Here is a 19,046-nt window from a genome sequence, read left to right as displayed (position 1 = left end):
TCGGCATAACTCGGCCAATTTTACCGAGTTTACTCGGCCGATTTGGCGCCGAGTCGGCCGAGTTAGGCGCCTAGACGAAAATACGCCACGGTGTGGCGGCGTCTAGCGCCTAGGCGCCGATTACAACACTGGCAATATATATACAACCTACTCTAGTATAGGAAAGAACTAATTAGCTTAATTCTTCCATTAATCCATTAAATGATAATTGAAAATCAAGAAGATGATTTTTAAGAGATACTGAAAATCACCCTCAATCTCTCCATTATTCCTAAAATATATTCCCTAACTTTGACTCCCTCCTATTCAACAAAATCAAAGTATATAAGTAAGATGAGTGGATCAATGAATTTACAAAAAATTTTAGCTTTTGTTAGCCAAAATTCATCAGCTGACCACGAACAAAATCATAATCATAAGATTTACCAAACAAATTAAACTAGAAATATGAAGCAGCAAAAAGTGTGCAAACTCACCTACACCCAAAAAAAACAAAAACAAAAACAAAAACAAAAAAAAAATATATATATATAACAAGACTACGAATCAGAGGCTTTTCCTTGATTCCCGGTTGTAGAGCTACTTGATCCTGAATATGCACTTCCTGGGATGTTAATCAGTAGATGATCATCCTCCACGTCCTCTCTATCTATGGATAGTCTACTATCCTGAAATTTGATTTCAGCCACCACACAACTGGGTCACTTTACCACATAAAATATGGACTACAAATTTAAAAGTTGTCAGCATAACTCAAATAAATATAAATTTTTTTTTAAAAAATGAAAACCTCACTACAGCGTTGGCAATCATGAGATTTATACCAAACACAACACTAACAAACCTCTGTTTTATTTTCAACTTGATCAGGCATCACAACAGTTTTGAGGTCTCTCATGATATTTCGAAGATGTTTCTTTGCCTTCAGCCTCTCTTTACGCCTTTCATTATGTTGTGCAGCGGTAACATCTGCATGGCAAGCAACACAAAGTGTCCTCATATTCTCCAACAAGCATTCACCTGCACGAGTTTTAATCAAGAAAAGAGCACAATGTCATTAACAGCCAAAAGAATGGACAAAAACTTGATGAGGAAGAGATGTAATGCTATTAAAGCTAAATTGTTAAATTAGAGAACATTTGATAGACTAGAACACAAGTGAAAGAAACCTAACACCATCCATAAAGCAACACAAAACATTCCTTGTAGCTAGCCAGCTTAAAGAGTCCTAAGTGAAACACAGGCTTATAGTTTAGTAACAATTAGCAAGATGTTAAATAATTGGTTTTGGAAACAACCTCCCCCTTTATATACAGGTATAATGTGGTCAGCATGCCAAGCATTGCCTTCATTTGGTTCAGCAACAAGCCTTTGAAGTCTGCAAAATATCAAAACAAAAGCATTATCCAAGTCACTCAAATTGGGGCTGCAAAATGATGCACAAGAAAAATAATAAATTTTGAATTTTTTTCTTGAACTTTTTGGTGACAAAAATCATCATTCTAGTCAACGTTCTTGACAAACCAAATAATATTCATGCACCATTTCTAATTTTCTTGTTCTAACCAGTCATAGGAAAGTTGCTTACCAAAAGGAAAAGGGAAGATTCACTAACTTTTTTTTTTGCCATTCCCTTAAACTTTCTTGATACATGTTAATTGTTAAAACACAATGAGTTTTTCCCTTCACCTACAATCAACCTCAAGAAGATATTCATGCACTGATTCACCATGTCTAATTTTCTTGTTCTAACCAATCATTGGAAAGTTTCTTACCAAAAAGAAGAGTGAAGATTCGCTAAATCTTCAAATACAACTTTTTTGTCATTCCCTTGAACTTGCTTGATATAAGTTAAAACACAATAAGTTTTTCCCTTCACCTACAATCAACCTCAAGAAGATTGAACTTTATTATGCACTGCTACTATATGGCACCCAAAATAATCTGCCCATCTAAATTAATTTGAAGTGAGGGCCTTTGTGCATTTAGATTTATAGGTAGGCTTCTCTTATCTCAAGTCACAAATGTACAGCAAGAGATAATTGACTATTCCTATTATCTTATACAAGTTCAATCAAGTTATAGCTGCTCTCTTAGTTTTGACTTTTGAGACAACCCTCTGTTTATTATGCCCATGCTAATCACCAACCCCACTTCCACCACCCATTTTGCATTTTCAATGGAAATACTGGCACCCTTTGCCAGGTTGAGGTTACTTTACAGCCTTACCTTCAAACAATAGAACAAGTCAGCCTTACCTTAAAGGTGACAAATTGGATGGTACATAGGTTTAAATTGGTCAAATGACTTAAATCCATGTGAATTATTTGCATGCTTTGAACTCCTTGTTCATGAATGACCCACTTTATATTTTAGTTATACACCTGATCCTGTTCTTAAATTTGTAAAGATTGCAATCCTCAAAATATTTTAAAAAATAAAATCAATTCCTGTCTAGAAAAGAAAAGAAGTTTTTCAATCTTGATATGATATATTTCATATTCATATTGGGATTGGCAGAATAAATAAATAATTTGATGAACTTACAACTTCTTGCGTTTTGCAATCTGTGGAGCTACTTTCTTAATATGCTCTTCCCGCTTATCGTGTAACAAAGGCCTTATGTGCTTCACAAGTTTATGGCAGTTCAGTTTACAACTTGAGCAAATACCATGCTCAATTTCAGAAAGCCTCTGCAAACAGCAAAGCATTACCTCAATTAGAAAAGCTCCATATTCCCCAGCATATAGAAAACAGTGCTTCCGGTTATAGAAAAATGCTTAAGCACTCAGACAAAAATCAAAATTCGACCTCACGAATGAATCTACGGCTTGTTCTTAATCTGTATTCTTCATGACAGTCCAAAGAGCAGAATAGATCCTCAAAGTATTCAGGCTCCTTGGCGTTGCTTTTCCTGGACAATAAATTTTGATCATATATTTAACTTGGTATTGACAATAAATTTTGATCATAGATTTAAATCAATAGTTTCTAAATTTCACTTATTTTAATAGACTAATGCATGAACTAACTTGCAAACAGATTGACAAAGTTTACAAAGTGGTTCATCCTTGTCTGACCACCCTTGTGTATATACTCTCTCCTTTTTGTTGCTGCCAACAAGTCGAACACTCTTCCATGTGGCATTTGAGGGCAAAGGATGGCTTATCTCGTCCAATGGTGTAGTGCGCTTCTTGCTCCGACCTTTTAGCAGTCCCTGACAGAGAAGTCCAAGATGTTAAAAAAGAAAATCAAAATAAGGTGACTGAAAAGATTCTTTTGTCAATTTGTTGCCAAACTTTCCAAGGTGCAAATGAACCCAAAAACCTTGCCTCCCATTTAAAAAGGTGGCAAAGCTGTAAATAGCTTGGGATCTAACCAAACAGAGGGCCATGGTCCATGGATGTGGGAAAATCACGACTATACATACCTCATTATCATAGTTAATGTTCTCATTCAAATAACACAACTCAGTAGATAATGGGAGTTGTAAAGGTTTTCCCATAAGTTTCTTTTGCTTTATAGGCCTCAAACTGTTCCACTCATTAACAAATGACTGAAGAACATGGCTATATGCCGGGTCATCCTTGATACATTTGTAAGCCTTTTCCTTGTCATCCACAGAAGCATGAAGCAAATCAAGTTCTTCTTGTCGGAAATTTTCAAAAAGTGGCCTTGGTCTTGTATCTTTTCCTGGAATGCAAGAGTACAAGTGGATCCTTCCTGTGTAAGGGCTTACCTGAAAGAAAAAGAAACATAACACCCCCCACACATAATCACATCTCAGAAAAATATGCAAATATAGTTTTAAGAGACAGGGATTGATAGGAAAGCTATGCCAACATAAATGCATATTAAGCAATTTAATTATTATACCTCAAAACGCAGAGACTTTAGATGGATTAAGCTACCATTGTTTGATTCAATTCGTTTGACAGATCCACAATCATGAACCTTTGACTCCACGAGTGCAACATTTAACTACATGACCAAAATTACAATCCCATTATGCCTTTAGGTAACCATATGTGATTTGAGCTGATCGATGATGCAGAAAGAAAAAATGACAAAGAAAATACCTTCTCTTCTTGATTGCGATCACTGTCCTCTGAATCTGATTCATCAGAAGTGCACCCCAATGTATCAATTTTGGATTTGGTTACAGCTTGCTTTCCCATTTTAGGACAGAAACAATGCAGACATAATCCAACTATGTCAGAACTCAGACAGACACAAAATTAGGAACTAGATTCAGTTTATATTAGAATAGCAAGAATTACTACCTCAAGGTCATTTGATTGCGAAGACGATATATACACAGCACTTTCATTCTGTTCTTGGTTACTCTCAGTCACCATTTTATCTGATTCATTATAGCAAGGGTTCTGAATTTTTGTTGGCTGTAAAAGACAAACTTCATTTTTTTCCTCATTTGGTATAAAGTTCTTTCTTTTCTCTTTAATTTTCCCATTTGTTCCAAGGTAAGAAACATCATCAACCTGTTAAGCATCAGATGTGCAACTAGTTGAAATCCAAGTATTGAAGGAAAAATAAATAATAACAAAAACAAAAAAGGTATCCCTGGCAAAAACAAAAATAAAAGAAAAAAAAGGGGAAAAATTAATTTCATGGTGAGTTTGAAGAGACCTTAAACCAAGGACTCTATTCTACAGTGATGCATCCTTCAACTTTTTTAGTTGACAGAAATTTGAGAAGTACAAGGAATCCAACTTGGGAGAACAGACTATTTGGTATGCACACCACTTAAGGGAACAGACCTTAAAACATCTCAAGAATCTAATAACAACTTATTTAAGAGCTGAACCCTTGAAACTAGAGCTTCATAAAATAGCTGATATAGAATGTAAGTGTAAATATAATTCAGAATTGTACAGATATTTGTCCAAAAGTAATATCAGAGTTCCACTTGACAAGGCCTGGAGCCATATTTGTTAGACACGCATTATATTTCTCTCAAGACTCCTCTAGGAGATTTTGAAAGTTCAATCAGATGGACCATAATGCTTTCAAATTTCAGATTTTTAGCTCATAACTTAGGGCCATCATTGTATTAGCAGTATTTGATATGGTTATGAGTCTAGACCCTTAAAAGGCTGGCTGTGAGTAGAAAAAGTTATCATGTAGCTTAATCACATTGTGCAGGAGATTAATTTTCAGGGTTATTAGTTCATGAACTAGGACCATCATGGTATTAGCTGTATTAGATATGATTAAGAACCTATAAAGCCTTAAAAAGCTTGCTATGTCAATTAAAATAAAATAAAATAATGCTGCTAGGTAGCTTAGTCTCCTTGTGATGAAGAGAACTGATGAGTGGCTAGGTTCTCTCAGAGGGCAAGTTTCAAGAAGAAATTCTTCTTTAAGCACAGAGATGACCAAGAGAAATATTTAGGCATGACTAGTAAGAAGATAGATAAAAAATAAAAGGATCCTCAGAGAAACAAAGGTGTGATGTACCCCTAAGAGAGACTCTCATGCGTGCCTAAGGGGCTTGTGGCCCCACAAGTATCTCTCAGTTTCAAGAACCCACTCCACTAAATTTTAGACTGCCTTCTGTTCTCACATTCTCTTCATCAAATAACAATATGGCTAAAAGAATTAATTAATATGCAGCTGAACGATTCATGGTCCTCACTAGATGTAGCAATTACTCAGAGCTTTGGAAGAAGAGATTTTAGTTTACTCTTTTACAATTTGGAATCACACTATCCTGTCTGGAGATGGTGTTTTTATGGGAGGACAATTAAGAGCGCCATGAAAACATGATAATAAGATGACAAGATCTACTATGTTTTTCAAAAAATTAAATTTTGTTTTTTAAAAGGTGGTCAATGATGACAAAGTCCCTGCACGTTCATGAGAACTTTAGGTAATAATCAGTTCCCAACTGCTAATTAATTTTCCAACATTGCAGGAGACCTAGAACTCTTGTACTGTAAAGGGTAGGACAAACTGTGTAAGGTAATTTCTTCGCCTACCTCTATTTCCTGTAGTGCATCATACTTCCCGTTCATTGTTGATGAAACTCGATGCAAACTTCTATTCAGGCTTTGCCAACGAATTTCATCAGCAGTATCCTGAAAGAAGATCAAACATATAATACTGACCAAAGGGTTCAAATTATATCATGGACCCCATCCACAAGTAATGTTTATTTCTTTTGAAGTTAATATTTATCAAAGTTAAGAAATGTTTATCACTGAAATGGAGAGCACTCTATGCTTGATGCACAAGGCCCATAAAATACCCTTTTTCCCTTTTTAGATAAATGGAGATTGAACCTGAAATCTCACAAGTGTAGTTTTAGGTTTATGCAGCTGGACTATAAGGTCATTGGCATGGAGTCCATAATATACCAATTCAACTAAAAAAGTCTGTCTGATCAATAAAAGGTAATGCATAGAAGTGGCACCTTTGCACAAAAGATATATATGTTAACTGCATTTGTTTGCCCTCGTCTATGAGCTCTATCTTCAGCCTACAAGCTCAAAATCTATAAAGATCAGGTAACTGGTGAAGAATTATGCAAAATTGAAAGGAATTAACAGCTTTTAAATATAAAAAGAAAACCAGTAGGCTAGTTCGATTTTTCCATTACTTTCTCCAATAATGTTGGGGATTTAAGGATTTGAGTGTAAAGCAGTAGTTGAGGAATCAGTCAAAACAGGACCAGTAAAATGGTTGAGATTTTTCATTAATTATCTAATGCCAAACAAATGTTAGATTAATAAAAGTTTCAAATATCTGGTTTTGTGGTAGTCCTCACAGAATTTGACTTCTAATGAGTAACAAGTATAACTAGGGACTATATCCATTTGTCAACAATTATCCAACAGGTTGCAGCTAACATATTTATATTTTATAACAGAAAAAATGATAAGAAATCACCTAATGCCATTTAAACATGCACAGAGGTGGTTCAAGGATGAGTGTTATAAAATTGTGTAGCAAATCTGAATTTGGAGAAAATTTATTTGTTTTTTTTTTGTTATAATTTAAAGGAGAGGATTTCTCTGAAGAAGCAGAATAGATGCACCTGTTGCATGTGTGCAGGTTCCTTTGGCAGCTCCAAGAAGACAACATTTTGAGCTGCTGACAAGTTTAGTCCTGAACCACCAGCAAGTATTCCAACTATTGCAATCTTAACCTGGAAAAAAAAAAGGAAATTCAGTACGTTTTACACTTTGTTTATGTTGAATATTAGGAAACTTTTATTGAATATTAGGAAACTCCTAGTAGGAGTGGGCTTAGTTTCCTATTCCTATAATCCTATTAGGATTGATTTAGTATATAGTTTAGTATATATAGAGGTATCGAGAACACAGAGAATTAATCTATTGTAATTGTTGAGAATTATTTTATGCTAGTGGTATTTAATTATTATACCTTTATGCTAGTATTAGGTAGTGTTATCAGTATTAGGCTTAGTGGAAGAAATTAAGGAAGTAGTGCAGCATTATACTGCAGGATTTAAGGGAGCTCTGTCTTCCTCATGTGTATATATATAGATGTAATCAGCTAATAATAAATATATAGAATTTTCTTCACCATGATCTGATTTTACATGGTATCAGAGCCTAAGATTCTAGGCTATTTTCTTTCCATTTCTGAAAAACACCATCTTTTCCGGCAACCCGCGACTGATTTATCTCGTTCCGACTTACTTCCGGCTAGTGTGTGAGGAAACTAGCACCACAGCCTCACTCGGAACCTTGTCGCGAAGCCAGGCCAGGAATTCCGTCATCATCTGCCGACGCACGCGCCGCCACGCGCCACCGCCATCGCCGGAAATTGCAGACTGTTTTCTGGCCATATCTCTCTCCTCCGGTCTCCGATCAAGCTGCCGTTTTCTCCCCTGGTTTCGTCTCAAGGAGACGCAGCTAACAGTGTTTTCCAGATTGTTCGCCGGCGCCGGTCAACGTCGGTCAACGGCACTGTTCCGGTCAGAGGTACTGTTTCGGTGAAACCTTCCAGTTCAGTCGACGATTCCTCTTTCACTCACTTGCTAATATTCTTTTTGTCAACCATGTCTTCAACTGGTACTGAAGAAACTTCTGGCAGTGTTGAGAATGTTATTTCTAGCTCAGTGTTTGTACCTAATTTATCTGGAAATCCAGTTATTACCTCTGAAAAATTATGTGGGTCACAAAACTACCATTCTTGGTCCGATGCAGTTGAAATGTGGTTTATGGGCCAAGGTGTTAGTGACCATTTGGAAAAGGGGGTAGAAAAGGTTCCAGAAAATGAGAGGGCAATTTGGAAAAGAGTGGATGCCCAACTTTGTAGTCTCCTGTGGCAATCCCTTTCACCTGAGTTAATTCAACTGTTCAGAGTTTTTAAAACATGTGTTGAGGTATGGAATCAAGCTAAGTCCTTATACACTAATGATGTTTCTCAATGTTACACAGTTGTTAATAATTTGGTTAACTTAAAGAAGGATGGTATGAGTATGGAAGCCTTTCTGGGGAAAACTCAAGGTTTATTAACTGAGTTTAATAAGCTGTTACCAACTGGAGGGACACCTGCAGAACAGATTGCCCAACGTGAAAAATTTTTTGTTGTTTTTGTTTTATCTAAACTAGGCCCTGAGTTTGAGAATACTCGAAATCAGATTCTTGGAGATAATGTTGTACCAGGGATCCAAGAATTGTTCAAACGTCTTCTTCAAGTGACTTCTTTTCCTAGTGAGACTTCTGCACCAACCACAGGCCAATCTGCTCTTGTGATCCAAGGAGGTCGAGGTAACAATTTGGGCAACCGAAATAAAGACCGTAGTGGGCAGAAAAACACTAGATATTGTGATTACTGCAATAGATCTGGACACACGCGGGATCGATGCTGGAAGCTGCACGGGAGACCAGTGCCTGCCCCTACAAATGTGGCTCAGCTCAAACAAGAAGATTCAGGTTCTAAAACTATCTCTCTTGCAGAATATGAAGAGTTTGCCCGATTTAAAGCTAGTGCCCAAGCTGCTGTTGTCACTCCTATAGCTCACACCAAAGAGACTCACACAGCCCTTGTTTCTCAATCTGGACCTCTTGGGTCATGGGTCCTTGATTCAGGTGCTTCTGAACATATCTGTGGTAATTCTTCTTTATTAACCCTTTTCACAGATTCTAAGCCTCTTCCATCCATTGTGTTTGGTAATGGATCCATATGTACTGCTCATGGTGTTGGTAAAGCAAGGCCTCTTCCTAATTTACCTTTATCATCAGTTTTGTATATACCTACATGTCCTTTTAACTTGATTTCCATTCATCAACTTACTCACTCTTTGGATTGCCTAGTCACCTTTTCTTCTGATTCTGTTATTATACAGGACCGTCGTTCGGGGAAGACGATTGGCTCGGGGTATGAATCAAAAGGACTATACCGCCTATCCACTCCTGCTTCCGCTGTCTGTAATGCTACTGTTTCTCCTTCCCTTACTCATTGTCGTCTAGGTCATCCAAGTTTGAAGAAACTACAACAACTTGAACCAAGTCTCTCAAAGTTGTCTTCACTAGAGTGTGAATCTTGTCAGTATGGAAAACATTCTAGAACCTCATTTCCTGAACGGGTCAATAAAGTGTCTTCGTCTCCTTTTTCTTTAGTTCACAGTGATATTTGGGGTCCTAGTCGTGTCACATCTGTGTTAGGTTTTAAGTATTTTGTTACTTTTATTGATGACTTTTCTCGTTGTACTTGGGTTTTCCTAATGCAACGACGATCTGAATTGTTCAACATCTTTCAAAAGTTTCATAATGAAATTAAAAATCAATTTGGAGTGTCTATTAAAATTCTTCGGAGTGATAATGCCAGGGAATATTTCAATACTCCTTTGTCTACCCTTCTTGACTCCGAGGGTATTCTCCATGAATCTTCTTGTCCGGACACACCACAACAAAATGGTGTGTCTGAACGAAAAAATAGACATCTAGTGGAGACTGCTCGGACTATGCTTCTTCACTATAAGGTCCCTTCTTGTTTCTGGGGAGATGCTATCCTTCATTCATGTTATCTTATTAACCGTATGCCATCGTCTGTTTTACACGGCAAAATACCTTACCACTTGTTGTTTCCTCAAGAGCCATTACACAAGCTTCCACTCAAGGTTTTTGGTTGCACTTGCTTTGTTCAGGATATTACTCCTGGCCGTGATAAACTCACACCCAAGTCTTTGAAATGTATTTTTGTGGGATACTCTAGGGTTCAAAAAGGGTTCAGATGTTATTGCCCTGACACACGACGATTCTATGTATCACCAAATGTTACCTTCTTTGAGAACACTCCATTCTTCTCATCTGACTCTACAGGGGTTGTGGATCCTTTTTCTGATGTCTTACCGGTTCCCTCGTTTGAAGGGGGGATAGAAATACCACTTCCTAGTGTCCTACCTCCCACTCCATCACAAACCCAAACTCCATCACAAACCCAAACTGTTTCTCCTTTCCAGTTCACCTATCATCGTCGGTCAACACTACCACCGACCACTACTGCTGCAGACATTGAACCTGCTGATTCATCTCCTGAGCTGTCTCTTCCCTTGGATCCGGTTCCTGCTCCAGTTTCCAGTCCTCCCATTGCTAGTCGGGTAGGTAACAGGTCTACCCGCAATCCCTATCCTATATATAATTTTGTCTCTTATCACCGTTTTTCCCCTGTTTATAATGCCTTCATCTCCAGTTTATCATCTGTTTCTGTTCCAAAATCGGTTAAGGAGGCTCTCTCTCATCCTGATTGGCAACAAGCTATGGTTGATGAAATGGCGGCCTTACATTCATCAGGAACTTGGGACTTGGTTCCATTACCTCCTGGCAAAACAGTTGTTGGTTGTCGATGGGTCTATAACGTCAAAGTTGGACCGGATGGACAGGTAGACAGATTCAAAGCTCGACTAGTAGCAAAGGGGTACACTCAAGTGTTTGGCGTTGATTACACCGATACATTCTCACCTGTGGCCAAGATCTCTTCCATCAGGATTTTTCTCTCTATTGCAGCTATACATCATTGGCCTCTTTACCAGTTAGACATCAAGAATGCATTCTTACATGGGGATCTCAAAGAGGAAGTATATATGGAACAACCTCCTGGTTTTGTTGCTCAAGGGGGGAAGAATAGCTTTGTTTGCAAATTAAAACGCTCTCTTTATGGATTGAAACAGTCTCCACGTGCCTGGTTTGGACGTTTTAGCACAGTTCTACAAGATTTTGGGTTAATTCAGAGCAAAGTGGATCATTCTGTGTTCTATCGGCATCAACAAAGTAAAAGTATTTATCTTGTTGTTTATGTCGATGATATTGTTATCACAGGAGATGATGCGGAAGGAATGGTTCAATTAAAGCAACATCTTTTCGAACACTTTGAGACAAAAGATCTTGGAAAATTGAAGTACTTCTTAGGGATAGAAGTTGCCCAATCAAAGCAAGGGATTTGTATATCTCAACGTAAATATGCTTTAGACATATTAGAGGAAACAGGTATGCTTGATTGCAGACCAATTGATACTCCCATGGATCCTAATATTAAGCTTGTACCAGAACAAGGGAAGCTTTTTTCAGATCCAGGAAGATATCGAAGGTTGGTTGGAAAACTGTTGTACTTAACAGTCACCCGTCCTGACATTTCTTTTGCAATAAGTATCGTGAGTCAATTTTTGGCCTCTCCATGTGACAGCCATTGGGATGCTGTCATAAGGATTCTACGATACATCAAGAAGTCTCCCGGAACCGGAGTGTTATATAAAGATCATGGAAACACAGAGATTATTGGTTATACTGATGCAGATTGGGCTGGATGCCCTTGGGATAGAAAATCAACATCAGGATACTGTGTTTTTCTTGGAGGCAACCTAATATCTTGGAAAAGTAAGAAGCAAAATGTGGTGGCTCGATCAAGTGCAGAGGCAGAATATCGGTCAATAGCTTTGGGGACGTGTGAACTAATCTGGTTAAAGCATCTCCTATCTGAATTGAAATTCTCCACAAAAGGACCAATTAAATTGTTGTGCGACAATCAAGCAGCTTTACATATTGCATCCAATCCTGTCTTTCATGAGAGAACAAAACACATCGAGATTGATTGTCATTTTGTTCGTGAAAAGATTGCATCCGGGGAAATTGTTACCTCATTTGTAGGTACAAACGATCAGTTGGCTGACATCTTCACTAAAGCTTTAAGAGGTCCCAGAGTTGAATATTTGTGTAACAAGCTTGGAGCTTTCGACATTCACGCTCCAGCTTGAGGGGGGATGTTGAGAATTATTTTATGCTAGTGGTATTTAATTATTATACCTTTATGCTAGTATTAGGTAGTGTTATCAGTATTAGGCTTAGTGGAAGAAATTAAGGAAGTAGTGTAGCATTATACTGCAGGATTTAAGGGAGCTCTGTCTTCCTCATGTGTATATATATAGATGTAATCAGCTAATAATAAATATATAGAATTTTCTTCACCATGATCTGATTTTACAGTAATCTTTCATTATAATATATTCTTTCTCTTTGGTTTCTCACATATTTTGTTTCCGCCTAACTGGCGGGTGGTTGTTATTCTCCACCCGCCAGGTCTTTCAATCCCTCAATTTCAACAGTTTATAAATTGAGTTCAACAATCTCTAAAGACGTGCTTAATATTAACTTCTTTCTTTATTTGATATCAGATATCAAATATTCTTTTTGGGCTACCTCTAACAGCCTCTTTCCAACAATTGAGAACTTTAAATGTAGTTGTGCTTTCTTTTTATAAGTTTCATAAGTCATTCTTGCACTGCCCCAACTATCATTTTACTCTGTAATACTTAGGGTGCTAAAAATTTGAAATGTTGCCACACATTTATCTTTATTTAACCAGAAATCAATCATACTTTAGATCACTCTTATAACACTTGGTGATAGCGAGTTAGAAAATATTGAAAACATTGACAAAGTGATTTAAATTAGAACGCCACCTGCATGATAGAGCACATGCATCATTTTTCAGTAAAATGAAATTTATGTAGTTGACCTTTCTCAAGTAAATTTCTTAAAGCAATATTTCAGTCAACTCTAAGTCAACTTAATTCATAACATGTAAGGAATAACTACTGGAAGGAACCCTTTCTAGAATTTTGCAGTAGACCCTTGATTGCAATCACCTCAATCAATCAAATCCATCAATTAAAAACATTAAAAATTTAGAATGAAAATAAAATATTAAAAAAAAAAAAAAAGAAATACCAGGACCTCTATGGAGTTTTGGAAGGATAGAATAGCTGACTGCCTATCAAAAGCAGGTGTATTCCCATCAATACGAACATAGTTTATCCCTTTCTCAGAAATAAATTCCTGTACAATTTCAGTCAAGTCAATTAATTAAAAGAAGAATTCACTCACAGCTCAAACACAACCTAGTACATATTTGGTAAAAACAAATTAAAAAATGCACAATCCCATTGAATAAAAGCAGGAAGGATTCACCTGCACTGCATCAAGAACCTTATGATGGTGAGCAAATATTATCATTTTTTGTGAACTGCTATTTGCACCAATTGCTTCCTCATCGCCTATTTCTGCAATCACTGGATGTATGGAGAGCCATTCACAGAATCCTGACAACTTTGCAATTCCAAGTTCCTGCTCAGAGAGCTTTGCAGTACATTCTTGATTGCCACTATTACCTGTAAGGGTGTAGAAATTAGGATATTTAACATGCATCATATTGTTATTTGGCACATTGTTAAATAATATCATTAAATCTACAGTTTACAATGTCCACAATGGTGCAGTTATATGTAGTTATATAATAAGGAGAAAAATAACAGTATCCTAATTGAAAAATTCAAATCCAGAAGACAAGGTATAAGCAGAGAAAGATGTTCATTAGATGCACTATCCATAGATTAACACGGAGGATCTGGAATTCCATTACCTGCAGTTTTATCAGGAATGTCCACTACAGTACTTTCAGCATCAGTTCCACTGGCATCAAGGCTCGGGGCATTGCCACTTGACACTCTGGTAGAAGCCATTGCATTAGCAATATCTGATTTCTTTAAGACCAGCCTTATGATTTGGCGACGCTTGGGTGGCAACTGTACTAGTACATGCTCCTTCAATCGTCGTATCTGCAACATACAAAGTAAAAGAGAAAGAAAGCCATGTTTTCAGCACAGAAACAAAGAGTAAATGACAAGAAGCTATATTTAAGGGATGTGACTGTTACAGGCTTTTGCTGTCCCTGATAACAAATTTTCACTCATGAAAAGAACAAGAGAGGGAAACAGGAAAACAGCAGAGAGAGAGAAACCGGAAACAAAGGAACTTAAGAGCATTAAGAGAAAAATTACATCAATCACAAACACACAGGCTTTTGATGTCCCTGAAAAAAAATCAATTATGAAAAGAAGAGAGGGAAACAGGAAAACTGCAGAGAGACTAGAGAGAAAACTGAAAACAAAGGAACTTATTAGCATTAAGAGAAAATTTGCGCGCACACATATGTACATATGTATGACCCAAAAGGATAAGGTTTTCAGTTGTGAAATGAAGAGAATGGAAAAATGCAATCGTATATAAAGTAAAAGAGTGTGGAAAGAGAAGTATCATTAAGCAAAATTCTGAAGATCACAGAAATCAAGAGCACACCATAACAGTTTGCTTAAGCAACATATGTAATTCTTCCAAACGAATCCCCTTAGAGAAATCCTACAAGGGAGAAAACAACATATCATGTCATCAACTTTAGATTGGAGTAAATCATAACTTTATGGAACTAGTAAATTAATGAATCAGCAAGACAGCAAATGAAACAACCAAAGAGTTACAACCCAAAGTCACCTTTACTATGTTAACCAGTCATAGAGTACAATGTCAGATCAATTAAAAAGAAATTTAAAGATAAATTTAGAGTACTTTGTAATGAACTTCGAGTTGAAGTAACCCAACTTACATGGTAAGCCTTCCCTTGGCAACCTTTAACAAGTTTGATAGAGCAGTAAGTCTTTGCAAATTCATATTTAGTCTTTCCAAGTAAACGTGGCCTAAGAGAAGCATGTACTGTCAAAAGAATGAGTAGGAAAAAAAGAGATTCATAATTGACAATAAATAAGTCTATTATTGCAAAGACAGAAAGTTACCATAGCATATTTATCTGATGAAATATGTCATATGGCCTATTAGCACCTAGGAAAACATTCAACTTGGATATAAGAATCAGAAGTTAATTATAAGTACAAAACTTAGAGTGTGCCCAATAAGGACAAAACAGGAAATCAAATAGATTGATCTTTGGAAGATGGGAAAGAAAATACAGGGGTTAAGCTCTTTGCAAACAGAGCTGAAATAGAACAATCTAAATTTCTCACAACCTTGATAGAGAAGGAGTTCCTGACAATAGAATTAAATGCTTGATATTCACTGCAACATCAAGAACAGCTTTTATCTGACAAACAACAAAGAGAACTAAGTATCAATTGCAATCAGCAGATAGAAATAACAATTTTAGAAAATAAAAGTATTACATATGCTAGAAAGAATTATGAATACAGTTAGCTAAACTAAGCATTGTCTCATCACCAATAATATCACAAAAATATGCAACAGGGATGATTATATTTGTTTTTGGGCCTTCACTCCTTGACATCACTTTAAGGCATGATGCATGAAATTGTTAACTAGATAAAGAGGCTACCATTCAACTGCCTATTTCGGTCTTTGGCACATGCCATGTGGAAATCACATAGATATATAACTATTAGATGGAGATAAACCTCATAATACAATTCTGAACTAACATTTTCAATTTTCAAATACATAGCATAAAGTTTACAGGTTTATTTCCTATGTTAGTACACAGTTCGTATTACCAATTAAAAAAAAAAATCAAATCAGTAAGTATTTCTTGACTACATTAATATATAGAGTATACAAACCATTAAAAGATTTTAGAACAGAAAATACAAGACTTATTATTCTTCTTTCTTTAACTATTCTTATTAGCCTTTTAGTAAATGAAATATAATCTTATTACCTCTTCAGGTTCAGATTTTTTCTTTGAACATCGGAGATGATGTGATTCATCAATGATTAAGATAGCCCATTCATGCTTCAAAATACTCCTTCGCAAGCGTTTTAGCATTGTGTATGAGATGACCACAAATCTAGGGCATCTACTTAAATGAGAAGGGTTATCTTGATGACCAAAAACTGAGATGAAAAGACTAAATTAGTAACAAAAGAGGTATCATGGGCATAGAAGACTGAAAGATAAAGAAAGCAGCCAGGATAGTGAAACATTATTTTGGTCATAAGAGAAATTATGACATGCAATCATATATTTTAATTGAAAGCCCAGAACATGATCAACTGTGAAGTTGAAATCAGCAACATTATAACTAATTAGCATTTTGCTCGCTCCCTAGGCTTCAAGCTCCATCCCAACCCCCCCCCACCCCCCCCCCAAAAAAAAAGGACAAAATATAAAATAAAAAAGATTGGGGGTGGGGGGCTAAAAACAAAAAGAAAATGGGAATAAAAGCCAGCTCTTAAATATCTATAACTAACAAGCATAAAAGACCTCCGATTCAGAATAAGTAGCAATACCCTTGAACACTGTAGACACTAAATTTGCACCAAGCCACCAACATTCAAAATTAAGAATATAGCCAAACTGTGAAATCAATACCTATCAAGAATATACAATTGCACCAAATATTATGACTTCAACATGCTCCCCAAGTCCCAAACTGAGCTTAGCCCATAAAAAGATGTTTAAAAAAAAAGTTCAATAGAAGGTAAGCTTTAAATGCTACCGAGATGGATATCAGAAGGCAAACAAGAAAGCCAACGTTCCAATTCTTCGGCCCAAGAATATCTCAAAATAGCTGGGCAAACAATGAGTGTAGGACCTTCATTCATGAAACAATTTGCAATAGCAATAGCCTGAAAATTGAAAGCAAGAGTCCTTTAATGATATACACCCTCTATGTAATTCTATACGAATGGAGTTTAAAGATGAAGAATAATTCTACAACATTAATGCTTCTATTTCATAATAGTGCACACATATATTAGATTCTGAGTTTAACTTGTGTTAACTACTAGACCCTAGTCTCAATTCTTAAACCTTACCACAGTAGAACGTTAATAAACTTCAATGCTCATCTATAAGCTAAATATAAATGACTGGCACGCTTAAATATCATATCTAAAAACTTTAAAATTGATTATGCAAATAAATGACATCAAATCTCTCAGATCATTGTAAACTAGATTATGATTTCTTTGCTACCTGGAGGGTTTTGCCAAGCCCCATTTCATCAGCAATAAGACATCTTCCACCCCTCCTCAGCCCAAACCTAATACCTTCAAGTTGAAAAGGTAGCAGTGTGTCCAGCAAGGTTTTAGGAAGTTCACTAATTAACTCATCAACCTTCTCATCAGGTAGATGCTCAGGTCTACAAGGTATCCATCTCCCTGCATTAAAGGAATGGGAAAGTCTTTCAACAACATTGAGTGTTCCCCAAGGTATTTCTTCACACTCAATGTCCTTACAACTCTTAATGGACCTTAGAACTGCTTCATAGTCTGGAAGCTTATACACGCAACCCCTTCCGCCACCAGTGTTTTGAGTGTAATGTGATGGAACAGCCTAATACAAAATCCAGTGAACTTTAATCCTTTAACATATTCCATAACATCAAACAAGAGAAAATTATCAATGAAACCATTACAGCTCAATTGTCTCTAGGTTCCTAAATGGCAGATATTCCTAAAAATGTTAGCCAAGGAAATCAACCACCATAAAGATAAGAAGGCTAGCTATTATGAAGAATGAGAAATTATCCTACAATTAATAGGCAATCTTCGAGCTTTCTGTTGTCTATTCGAAAATGATTTCTCTTTTTTAAATTAAGAAAATGTTCTTGGCCTGCTTTCAAAAATAAATCCAATGTCCATTATGCAGTTCAAGATAAGAATGTAGAGATGCAATAGCTAAATATCCAAGGGAAGACATGGAAAATCTGTTCTCTTCTCTTACACAGAAGAGTAATTCATTCAGCTTTTGGAAGCAAACTTCTTCTCCGGGGTAAGGAAACCCCTGGACAGGTTGAGGAGTGACAGAGAAGGAATCGGGAGAGCAAATTTCGAGCATGACCCGGAATCTTTCGAGCGGAGGAGTCGAAGACTCGGGCGCAGAAGCGGGATTGGTTTTGGATAAAACAGCAGTGGCGGGAGAGGATTGGGACGAGGGTTTTTGACATTTAAGAAGCTTCCAAGCTGCTTCTTGATTGGCTTTGCGCTTTGCCAAGGCCGCGAGTCGGTTTGCTTCGGCTCGTTTTCTCTGCTCCTCCGTGATTTCCTCTTCTTTGGTTCCTCCGACTTCCATTTTTTGGATTTGCTGAAGTTTGTATTTGGCAAGAAGAATAGAGTAGGGAAGTAGATTTTGAAATGGAGGAGCGCAAGGCGGGGAAGAACAAGAACAAAAGAAGGTTGCTACGCGCTCACGCGCTAAAAGAATAAAAATAAGGTAAATTTTGATTTGGTTGTAATAAATAAATAAGAGGTTTTTGGATCAAATATTGGAATCAAATATTGTACTTGGTAATTAAAATTGGGCTAGGTAGGAGAAACCTTTTTTTTTTTTTTTGTAGTAAATAAGAATTTGAATCTAATAAATAAATATTTATTTAAAATAAATAAATATATATATATACACACACACTAGCGGAGCACGCGCGATGTGCATTATGTAATGCCCAATAGAGATTGAAGACAAGAACTCGTATGAACAAATAGTAGTAGACAATTTTCGACTTTGGCGACATTTGCATTTGTTTTTGTACAAAATAGAAAGTTTAATCAATAATCAGTGACCTTTTTTTTTTTGTAATACATGTACGGTCGGTATGTTGACATTTTTCATCGGACCTACATGATGAAGATAACTAATCATTCATTGTCACATCAAGGAGTAAAAGTGAGGGAGTAGAAATAAAGAATCCATGTAGACATGAAGTATAACTCGTTGCTTAATTTAGTAGGGGCCATAATGTTTATCCAATCCTC

The 19,046-nt window shown here is 36.5% G+C and overlaps 1 protein-coding gene across 3 annotated transcripts; it reads right to left on the bottom strand.

Annotated features, from left to right (window-relative positions):
* Nucleotides 1–305: 305 nt before the first annotated feature.
* Nucleotides 306–18,489, bottom strand: LOC116011337 (DNA annealing helicase and endonuclease ZRANB3). 3 transcript variants are annotated; one of them, XM_031250888.1, is made up of 25 exons: nucleotides 18,019–18,059; nucleotides 17,546–17,628; nucleotides 17,269–17,453; nucleotides 16,790–16,919; nucleotides 16,009–16,184; nucleotides 15,347–15,420; nucleotides 15,116–15,151; nucleotides 14,929–15,019; nucleotides 14,625–14,684; nucleotides 13,909–14,104; nucleotides 13,458–13,657; nucleotides 13,224–13,325; nucleotides 7,058–7,168; nucleotides 6,434–6,499; nucleotides 6,000–6,098; nucleotides 4,284–4,499; nucleotides 4,080–4,169; nucleotides 3,877–3,981; nucleotides 3,431–3,739; nucleotides 3,033–3,217; nucleotides 2,812–2,914; nucleotides 2,548–2,693; nucleotides 1,299–1,378; nucleotides 845–1,020; nucleotides 306–668 (listed from the first exon to the last, which is right to left on the bottom strand). In XM_031250888.1, exons 3-25 carry the CDS (start codon nucleotides 17,290–17,292, stop codon nucleotides 540–542), a joined length of 2,904 nt encoding a protein of 967 aa, XP_031106748.1. In that variant the 5' UTR covers nucleotides 17,293–17,453; nucleotides 17,546–17,628; nucleotides 18,019–18,059; the 3' UTR covers nucleotides 306–539. The 3 variants fall into 3 exon arrangements, with proteins under 3 accessions (XP_031106748.1, XP_031106746.1, XP_031106747.1); XM_031250886.1 differs by having other exon boundaries at nucleotides 17,269–17,628; nucleotides 18,019–18,489; XM_031250887.1 differs by lacking the exon at nucleotides 6,434–6,499 and having other exon boundaries at nucleotides 17,269–17,628; nucleotides 18,019–18,489.
* Between the last annotated feature and the right edge of the window lie 557 nt (nucleotides 18,490–19,046).

Source organism: Ipomoea triloba, chromosome 2 (genome assembly GCF_003576645.1).
Source record: "Ipomoea triloba cultivar NCNSP0323 chromosome 2, ASM357664v1".
NCBI classification, from domain to species: domain Eukaryota; kingdom Viridiplantae; phylum Streptophyta; class Magnoliopsida; order Solanales; family Convolvulaceae; genus Ipomoea; species Ipomoea triloba.
The sequence above is the reverse complement of the archived record's forward strand: the minus strand, read 5'-3'. Positions and strand labels throughout refer to the sequence as shown.

Bases quoted from the DNA above. Each gene is read 5' to 3' on its own strand.
- LOC116011337 (XM_031250886.1), bottom strand. From the start codon at position 18,366: ATGGAAGTCGGAGGAACCAAAGAAGAGGAAATCACGGAGGAGCAGAGA. The intron at 16,920-17,268 runs GTAGCAAAGAAA...TTCAATTTTCAG, and splicing joins GGCTTGGCAAAACCCTCCAG to GCTATTGCTATTGCAAATTG. The intron at 15,152-15,346 runs GTTGTGAGAAAT...AGGTGCTAATAG, and splicing joins GGAACTCCTTCTCTATCAAG to GCCATATGACATATTTCATC.